Source organism: Corapipo altera, unplaced genomic scaffold (assembly GCF_003945725.1).
Source record: "Corapipo altera isolate COAL_440 unplaced genomic scaffold, ASM394572v1 52, whole genome shotgun sequence".
NCBI lineage: Eukaryota > Metazoa > Chordata > Aves > Passeriformes > Pipridae > Corapipo > Corapipo altera.
In genome coordinates, this window is record NW_020884930.1 from 4,936,175 (window position 1) to 4,946,586 (window position 10,412).

At 41.8% G+C, this 10,412-nt stretch overlaps 1 protein-coding gene across 1 annotated transcript in view; it reads left to right on the top strand.

Annotated features, from left to right (window-relative positions):
* The window catches only part of LOC113954595 (neural-cadherin-like), a gene marked incomplete at its 3' end in the record, with an annotated part of 38,561 nt that overhangs the window by 1,117 nt on the left and 27,032 nt on the right, over window positions 1–10,412 (top strand). Inside the window, exon 2 of the mRNA XM_027659125.1 lies at window positions 2,505–2,529. Within this exon, the coding sequence (XP_027514926.1) occupies window positions 2,505–2,529 (25 nt within the window). The remainder of the gene's footprint in view (window positions 1–2,504; window positions 2,530–10,412) is intronic.

Here is a 10,412-nt window from a genome sequence, read left to right on the forward strand (position 1 = left end):
ACCGGAGGCGTCCGCTCAGGGGTTAACAAATGGTTAAAACCTGTTAAAAAGGGGGGCACACCAGGATAGATAGTTTGTTTATTGTGGGAGCAGTTACCAGAAAGCCTTTTCTGGCGCTGTGGTCCTCTGTGACCTGGGAAGGGAGAGGTGACACTGCCCTGGGTGTGGACGCTTTCAGACTTGCAGCTGCAGCCCCCTGCGCTGGAAGAGCCCTCTGTGCCTGGTCGCTGAACTGCACCGAATGATGCTGGGGGTCAGCTACAACTCTGGCAGAGCAGTGCATGGGAGGGGAAAGGAGTCGCTGCAAAATAAATGTCAATGAGTTTAGGACAAGCAAAACCCAAAAATTACCTTAATCCAGAATCCTAGGAGTTGGTGTGCAGAACTAAATGGAGATACCTTTATACAACTGTTTAAGTCCTCTATATATCAACAGCTTGTATACAGTGTATGGTTTTACTAACACAGCAAGGAGAATGGTTAGATTTGATAAACTTCTTAAACTGTGTTAAACTCGAGATGTGTTGTGGGTTTACAAGCCATCCTTTCCATGTGTTACTTTCGTATTATTCAGAGTAAGTTTTATAGTGTGTTTGTAGCTGTAGATCATGTCTCTGATAACATTACTGATTATCATTTGCTTGGGGTTTGTTTTGTATTATTTGCTTGGTTTTTTTCTCAGATGTTTGCAACTTTACTGTAGAGGGAATATTTACTGTTTTCTATAAGTGGATTTTACAGCCTAGTGCTCAGAAAATGTGAAACATAGAGCTGGGAGGAAAATAAACGTGCTGAAACATGCTGGGGGCTGTGACCTTTACCATCATGTGCTGTGTGTGGTCTCAGAATCCTGGAGTCACCTGCCTGAGAAACTTATTCTTTCAGGAATGTGATGAGTTGTGCAAGTGACAAACATTTAACATTAGAAAAACTCTGCACAGTATTTCTAGCTACTAGCTTTAAACAAATCACCCAATATTTAAAGTAGAACTTCTCATTCAAGTTAAAGATGGAGTTGGAAAGGGGACACGTTGCTTGACCATCTTGCTTATTTATAATGAAAGCAAATAACCTTGTGAACATTGTTCAACAAATGATTAATTGTGTTGTCCTCTCCAATCTGGTGGTGTACAGCGTTTTTACCACTGTCTGTGCACTGATAATGTATTGACGAGAGATGAGCCCCAGGGAGAAAGGAATTCGATGATCAAGTGGGACAAGGTCATTTTGACACTCCTTTAAGCTACTTTGAAAATCAAAACTATCTCATAACTTTGTACAGTAACAAACTTGGGATCTTTTTCTGGCTGCTTATTTTACAGAATTATGATGTAATGCTGAGAGGATTTGAGCATCCATTTTTTTTATCTGAAGAGACCTGGTGAACTGTCAAAAGTCAAATGGAATTAACTTTGGTCTCCTCCTGATTTCTCCTCATGCCTCTTACTAAATGTAATTAACAGTGAATCACATAGTAATCAATATTATGGAGCATGTGCCAAACTTTTAATCGTCTCTTTAATTGAAAAACAAAGCTATTGGACCCTTATTAATTGCCATTTCTTATGTAAGTCATGAATGCACTTAGGCATTTCAAAGTTGCTGCTTCTCCAGGGGAGCATGTCTTGGGGTTTTGGAAGTGTTGGGGTTTTTTTGGGGGGTGGTTGTTTTGGTTTTTTGTTGTTGTTTGGTTTGGGGTTTTTGTGGGAGTTTTTGGGGTGTGGGGTTTTTTTGGTTTTTTGAGGGTGTTTTGGGAGGTTTTTTGGTTTGGTTGGTTTTGGTTTTGGTTTGGTTTGGCTTGGCTTGGCTTGGGGGTTTTTTGTTGGTTTTTTTTTTTTTTTTTCTCAGAAAAGCAAGGCTTTTTGACTCTTAAAAAAAATAACAAAACAGGAGATCAGATAGTATCTTAGTGCACTGTTTCTTGCAACTGTAGTCCTAGGAAGACAGGGTATTTATGTGAACAGTTGAGACACTGAAATAAGTTGAATGTGGACTACAATAACTTTCTGAATCTTCCCTGCTGCTCAGTAGCACTTACAGCAGTGATAGGTAGGGGGCTACTATCTGTTTTGTGGGTACACTATAGCAGGCACTGTGAAAACACAATTCTTCTCCCATTGAATATACACTCGGTACATGGACTGTGCATTGCAAAGAGGTTTGCACAACTTTTGTGGCTTGTCTTACCTACATGGAGCAGTTTGCGTCTTCTTTAGGAACCCGGCAGCAGGTTGCCTTTGTCTGTCTCTCAAAGCCTTGCTTTTCTGGGCTCTGTGCATGAGTGTAGTTATGAATCGGACCTGGAGTTCAGAACAGGGTGTAGTCTGTGGAAAGGCTGGGGGTGGTGAGGAAGAGTTGAAAGGGCTGAAGGTCCATTCCTCTTCTAAGTCTTTCTCTGTTCATGCACACCTGCAAGTACCTACCTAAGTCCTCATACTTGTTACCAGCTTACACAGGGTGTGACGTGTGTGGCTGCCCAACTATTTCCTCCTCTGCCCCCACAGCTGTCCTTTCTGATGCTGGCCATAGGTACTGGTGCACACTGTGTAGAAGCTTTACATTTAGGACTTTGTCTATCATGCTTCAAAAAGGGAAGGAACACAATTTCTTAGTCCCGTTTTTCAACTCTACTAGACTTTTAGCTCAGCAACTGGGGGCTTTTTCGTTTGGTTTGGGGTTTTTGTTGGTTTGTTGTTTGGTTTTTTTTTTAACCTTGAAAGCCTGCTACAAAGGGCTTGTAGAGTGCACAACTTGGCTTGGAATAGTGAGACTCAGTGGGTGATATCCATATTCCTGCACACACCAACACTGCAGTCACATCCCACATGATATTAAAGTGAAGACAACTGTGTAAGAAGTCACTCCATAATCTACAAAGGTTATTTTTATTTGACAATAGGGGAGACTCAAAAAAAGCATGGTGAGACAAATCTCTTCCCCTCCCCTATTGCTGCGTTGTCTGAAGAGTTAAGGGATTGAGCTCTGGGATGCCTCAAGACATCAAAGTGATGTCACAGCAGGTAGTTTATGACTGAAATGAATAAAGCAGTTGCAAGGCTGTTAAGTATTTTCTTGTTTTGGAAATGAGATGAATATCTTATTCCCTGTTCTCTTTCAGGTGAGATAATTATTTACTACTGTAACTGAATTCCAAGGAGATAAATCTTAAATCTGACTGAGGAGGCTGTAGCAAAATGCCATTCCTTCAGTGTAGTGTCTTCTGGTAGAATATGATCAGTGTTGAACCCTTATGACTCACTGGAACCGAACTATATTTTAAAGAAACAACTGTCAGACCTGCTCCTATAACTGTATGCTTCTCCCTGACCTGTGAGTTACTGATGGAATGACCTAAAGGCAGTGCTTGGTGGCAGCAAAGTAAGGACTCATTTGTTCCTAGGACTATGGATGTGCTTGCATTGCATCAGTTGGGGTGGCTGAGCTTTTGCCTGAGTAAAGAAACACTGTGTATAGAACAGGCACTGCTTTGTGAGAGAGAAGCAGCAAAGTGTTGGGGGCTACGTCTGTGGAAGGGGAAGAGGATCTGTCTAGAAATTTAGTATATAAGGAGAACTGGAAGGTAATCTAGCAGCTCTGTCTTTTCTGTGACACAGCATAGCAGCCAGCACACCACTCCTTTGGAGGCTGCTGCCCCAAACACACCTCTGAATGCTGCTACCCACCTTTACCAAAGGGGCATCTGCATCTGAGGTGCTTCTCACAACTGCATCCAATGGTGTTAAAGTGAAATATTGTTACAATGTTTTTTGGCACCTTTTTGTACATATTGAACACATTTGCTATTCCAAAACTATTTGTATTTTGCTGGTGATAATAACTTTTTAAGTGTTTGGGAAAAGTTAATACACTCACAATGTGGTCACAGGAACAGCTCTTACTGCATAAAACCTCAGCAAGCAACATTTTATTTTAAAAACATTTAAGCAAACCTCAGGGAGTAGAGGCTTAATTATGTTAAAGGACAACACTGATAAATGCCTGTAGTTTTTCCACAGAAACACTGGGGATGGAAGTGAGGTGATTCCTAACCACTGGGGCAATCAGATTCTGCTACAGCCTCTCAGGAATAAGATTTTTTTATGTCCCACACAAACTACTTTAAACTTAATAAGTTTAGCCACTTTAATAGTCACTTTAATGAGGAAGAAAAGGTGCTGTGTTGGGTGGGATGACAGGAAGACAGAGGCAGCAACTGGGAGCTTGTCCAGTTATAGTCTCCTCAAAGAATTTGGTTTCTTAAGTGATGCTTCCCTTATAAAAATATTTAGAACTAGTTTATGACTAGACATTTTATGCCTTTTTTTTGGCACAAAAAAAAAAGAGATCTTGCAGGTAATTTCACTTCAGTGACATAAGTACAGCCTTGTATCTGTTACTGGGGTGTTCTGTAGCACACAAATGTCAATTTTGTCTGTGTCATTTCATCTGCCATCTAAAATACTGACTGAAGAGTGGAAGGCAGAAGTTGTGGAGGATAGAAACAAACCTAAAAAAATTGCCTCTCCTTCCTCTCAACAGTAAAAGCTGAATGATCTGCAAAGAGCACCAACTTTTGAATGCCACAATTGTAGTTGTGTCTTGCTGCACTTTCCTTCTTTAAAAAACATAAAAAATCCCCAAAACCCCTCTGTGTTGCTGACTCCTCAGCTATTCTTACTATGTCAATGTGATCTGACTTCGTCACCAACTGATATGCCTGCAAATAATTATGTGTTGTACAGTATTAAATAACATTTTTAATGGGAATTGGTGGGATGTTAACGTGGAAAACTGTAATAAAAAACTTGTTTTGTGAAGAATCCTATCATATGGAAGCTTTTGAGATCCTGTAAATAGTTATACTTTCCATCTTCTCTGTGATGCTTTCTAATTCTCCTGGTTGAGTGGTAACGAGTGGTTATTGCAGATACAGTAGATTTAAGGGTTGAGGCAGAGGTGCTACTTCCGTTATCACAGGTCTGAGAGTGCTTCAGAGCTTTCCTCTGGAAACAAACTACAAAATTAAAACATTTTAAAAACTAGAGAATGACACCACAATCAGGCTTTTAAGGCTAGGGATGTGGCAGCAGTAAAGATAAGATGGATTTTGAAGTCCTGTTCCCCACATCTGCCTGAAGCTTTTCCTGTGATGTACAGATATCTGCCTGCAGTGATGTCTTTGCTACCCAACAAATGTCATGGGTGTCTCAAACACCCAATGTGGTGGAGGTACCTGCAGTAGCTGTGCATCCACACAGAAAGTGAAAAATTGGCTGAAGATTTCTCTTTGTTACTCATGTGTGCAGTAGCACCTGCAATTGCCTTTTAGCTCCATGGTCCCCCTGGATGAGTCTACAGGTAGTATTGAGAAAAGCAAGACCTTGCCTCCTAAAATCGTTGAGGTGATGTATGAGTAGAAAATGTGCCCAGGGGCTGGAGTATTTTAAGAAATAGGTCATGAAAATAATGCAAAGTGATCTCTGCATGCTGCTCTGTCAAGCTTGCTGGTTGTGGTTAACCAAGAAGGGAAAATTGAAACCCACTCTTATAGCTTTAGACGAGGCAGTTGGTATAATCACATTGCCCAGGTGTTCTGTGGCTGTGGGCTCTTCATCCACAAGTTGATGTAGTTGTTTGTGGACTGCCAAGGGAATAAACAGGCCTATTGCCATAACTGTGATAGTAAGGGTATTGCTTTGCCTTCAAGATACAGCACTCTGTACTCGGTCAATATGAGTCCAATCAGTACCACAGTGTGTTGCAAGAGGATATGATACTCCTGAGCATTGTATCCAAACCTTAGGTGTATTTGTGAGACCAGATCTGCTAATTAATAGAAACGTCACCCTCAGGAATCTCATCAGTGTTTGAGGTGGAGCTGGCACATCATGTTCATGACAGAGTAGCTATACTAAAGGTGCTCCCCATGCCAATTTTTGTACGAATTGGGGAAAAGAAATTCATAAAATTAAGCCTTTAATTTTGAAGGGGCGATCTGTGTCATGAAGGCTTTCCCTGCTGTGAGAGTTTCTTCAAGCCCCTGCACTTCTGCCAGTGGGAGGGACAGCTCATGCTGGGGCAGAGGTATGAGCATCGTAGGTGTTGCTGACTGGACTACTCCTCGAGACCTAGGAAAAGATGCTTTCTCTTTTCCTTTTCCTCAGTGAACACCTTTATTTGGGATGCCCATCTTCTGACCAGCTGCTGATGTTCAAGTTTGTAAGAATGAATTTGCCACGAGACTCAAAAGCTTGGGCAGGAGAGAGAGGCACAGTGGACAGCGTGATTGTGTAAATATCACTAGAAGTATCACTAAAATACTAAAAAGCATTTCTAAGAGTAATAATGAACTCTGTTTAAAGATTAATTACTGCCTTTTTTTTTAAGTTTAAATATCCTTAAGTAGATTATTCCCATCTATACTGTCTTACAAAATCTGAGTGAGAAAAGTGAAAAGTGCTTGAAAGAAAAAAATAATTTAAAAATTAAAGAGAATTGACTGTCTTTAGCTTTAAAGGAGCATATAAGCTGCCTCTCAGTGCCTAAGCCTAAACCATCACACCTGTGGTTTATATAACTCTGCTTGGTGTTCCAACCCTTTTCTAGCCCTGTTGACTTGCAGAAATGTCAGTGATGGCAGCCAGAGGCCTTTCCTCTGCTCCCCAGAAGACCAGGTGGTCTTGTCTCCTTGTCCTCTTCACTGGAGCCTCTTCAAGGGGATAGGTCTGTTACCTAAGGGAAGGGAAATATTCATCATTGTCAGTGGCTTATCTTTAAATTATTCTGTGTTGGGGAGGAGGTGTGAAATGTAGTATCTTTAAATTCAAAGGATTGTGGTTTCCAGTTTGTCTCATGTTTTCTCTTGCCTTTGTGCACAAATCCCCTTTGTTTTCCTTCCCTTGATCTTTCTTGAGGCTCCTCAGATCTGTCATATCTTTAGGAGACTGGAGCATGAGCTGCATGTTTTAACCTCTGATGACTATAACATTAAACATTAAAAAACCCCCGAATTTCTTGTGGCAAGCAGACGGTCTGGTTTCTGCTGCAGATCTTGGAAATAGGGAGTGGATCTGCCTTTTTGACATCCAGGTGCAGTGTTACTGCATCATGCTCTGGCTGCAATTTTTAATTTGAGGAAATACAGCTCATTTGAAACTAATTTTGTGTTTCAATCCTGAAGATGCCAAGGGTCTTTTAGCATTATAGTAACCATTTGTCGGGTGTAGATTTACTGGTTGTGATTCAATAATGAGCCAAACTCCCGGTGTCTTGCCCTACCACTGAAGACTAGTGGTGTAGGCTGACAGCACAATGAGGGGCTTTGTAGGCATCCCACCTTGGTGTCCTGTCAAGCCTGGTACTTCAGAAACTTCTTCAAATACCATGATGTCTCTTTTAAATTCAAATGATTCATTTTGACAGAGGGCGTAGAAGAACATTTTTTACTTCTCAATTTCCCAACATTAGTCCCATCAAACCCACATTGGCCAGTGCAGCTCTAATCCTCATCTCAGGAAAAGAAAATTACTTCTATCAAGTTTCCTCCTTTTGTTAAGGGAGAAAACTAAATTATTAAAGGAATGAGGAATTGATACAGACTTGCAAGAATAGCCACTTACAGTTTCAAAACCTTTTCCAGTTCTTTCTTTGCTTTCATGCTCTTGTCTAAGGATGGTGCAGGTATATCTGATCTGATCTGGTGAAGTGTGTTTAGCCCTCAAAGGCAGAAACCTCGCAGCTCATCACTGCTTGGGTGGCTGTGTGGTGAGTTGCCCCATTCTTGCACTTTCTACATCCTAAACTTTTTACTTAGGTTCCTCTTAACTGGTGACTGCTTGACATCCTTTTGTTAACATGCCTTTCCTAAATGTTAGCACGAGTTAAAGCTGAGGCCTTGGGGATACACCAATATCTCCAGGGAAATCAGCCCTCCTTAATATTATCTTCTAGATTGATCATACCAAGACTCTTTCCAATGTGTGGTGCCAGGTGTTTTATCCTGTCTTGTTTCACAGGCTATAGAGCCTGGTTTCCTGATTATTTCCTTCCTTTCAGCGGATGATTCATATTGACAAAATGGGTGAGCTACAACATAGTGATGTTGCATTTTGATTTAATCGGCTGCTGTGGTTGTGTCAGGAACAAAATAAAACAGTATTGATTTTGGAGGCTTGATCTGTTAACATCTTTCCAGTTATGGCAGCTGAAAAAATAATGCATTGCTGGGGAAAAAAATCTACTTTATCCAGACTGGTTTTGTTTCACTGATTTGTTTCAAGTCAATGTGGTAATTTTCCATAGTATTTGATTGTCATGTATCTGTAACACCTTAAAATCCTTGAGTTTCTCACATCTGATGTGTGCGTAAAGGGGAGCTACCAGAACAGAAATGTCCATATTCGTAGTGCTGCTTCTGAACAACTCTTTCTGTGTGATAGGAGAACTTCGTGCTGTTTGACTGACCCCTCCTTAGTCTCCAGACCATGTTCAACACTGCTTTTTTAGGGTTTGGACTTGCTCCAACTACGATCTGCTCTTTGTAACTATCTTTTCTTCCATTTATTCCCTGCTAGAATTAGAGCTCTGACCTGTGTGCATATAACCCAGGCTGTTTTGTCAGCATGCTTGCAGGTTGCTTCAATTTAAATTTTGTTTACTTGCATGGAGAAAACAGCTTCAAGCCTGAAAATCTGAAATAAATGCTGAGGGAATGAAGGAGTGAGCCAGGTCTCAGCTGCAGAAAGACATTCCTCCTTGCTGCTGTACCACAGCCCTCCAGGTTTGTCCTCATCCCATGTCTTTCCTTTCATGTGTGGTGCTGGATGTTTCTAGAGTGGTGTTTGCTCCTTCCCTCACTTCTTACCCTTAAGCAAACAGCAAAATAAAACACATGGTCCAAAGAATGTTTATGCTATGAGTTCCCTCAAGCTGCAAGCGAATGAGTGACATGTGGACATGTATGCCTCAGAAATCAATGAGATGCAAAAGCTGAAAGGCAGGGAAATTAATGTATGATGGAAAGGATTTAACAGTCTTGCTGGTACTGTGCCCCTGCCTAGAGGCAGGCTTTGCAACAACAAAGTGATTGCCAGAAGATATTTGTTTAGTCAGGTCTTAAAGATCTCAGTGATGGATGCTGTCTCACCTCTCTGGACACTATCAAATGCTCCATTATCCTTATAATGAAAAACATGCTCCGAGATCCCACCCACAACATCTAATGCCAATCTTTTCCTTGAGAATGAGAGTTTGTTACTTTTTGGTTTGCAGGTTAGGGAACAACTGACTGACTTCATACATCAGTCTTTCAGCATCTTATAGCAATGTTGGCATATGTCTTGTAGTCTCCTGAAAATCTCCATGTCTTTCCACCTCTCTTGATGTTTTCTGTTTGTGCTCTTGGCTCTTCTCTGGACACTTGGTAGCTGGTCCACATCTTTCTTGAAATCCAGTCCTCAGAACTTTAGTTCACTGGGTTGCTAAGGGAGGTTTTGGAGTCTCCCTCCTTGGAGATATTCAAAAGCCATATGGACATGGTCCTGAGCAGCCAGGTCTAGGTAGCCTGGCTTGAGAGTGGTTGGACCAGAATGACCTCCAGAAGTACCTGCCAACCTCAGCCACCCCATGAGGAGGTGATCCGAGGCTTTCCTAAGTGTCACAATTTTACCAAGGTTCTTAGAGGGCTGAACATGAGCCAGCAGTGTGGCCAGGTGGCCAAAAAGACCAAGAGCATCCTGGTCTATATCAAAAATAGCGTAGCCAGCAGGATCAGAGCAGTGGTTCTTCCCCTGTACTCGGCACTGGTGAGTCCGCAACTCAAGTTCTGTGTCCAGTTCTGGGCTCCTCACTACAAGAAAGACATTGAGATGCTGGAGTGACTCCAGAGAAGGGCAACAGAGCTGATAAAGAGTCTGGAGCACAAATCCTGTGAGGAGAGGCTGAGGGAGCTTCGGTTGTTCAGCCTGGAGAAGAGGAGGCTCAGGGGGAACCTTATCACTCTCTACAACTCCATGAAAGGAAATTGTAGCAAGGGAGTGGTCACTCTCCTCTCAAGTAACAAGCGACAAGAGGAAATGGCCTCAAGTTGTGCCAGGGGAGGTTTAGATTGGATGTTAGGGAAAAAATTCTTCATGGAAAGGGTGGTCAAGCATTGGAACAGGCTATCCGGGGAAGTGGTTGAGTCACCCTCCCTGGAGTTATTTAAAAGGTATGTGGATATGGCACTTAGGGACATGGTTTCATAGAATCACAGAATCATTAAGGTTGGAAAAGACCTTTAAAATCATCAAGTCCAGCTGTCAACCCAACACCACCACCATGTTCACCAATAAACCATGTCCTCAAGTGCCATATCAACTTCCAGGGATGGGATTCCCAGGCTTAGTTGTGGACTTGGCAGTACCAGGTTAATA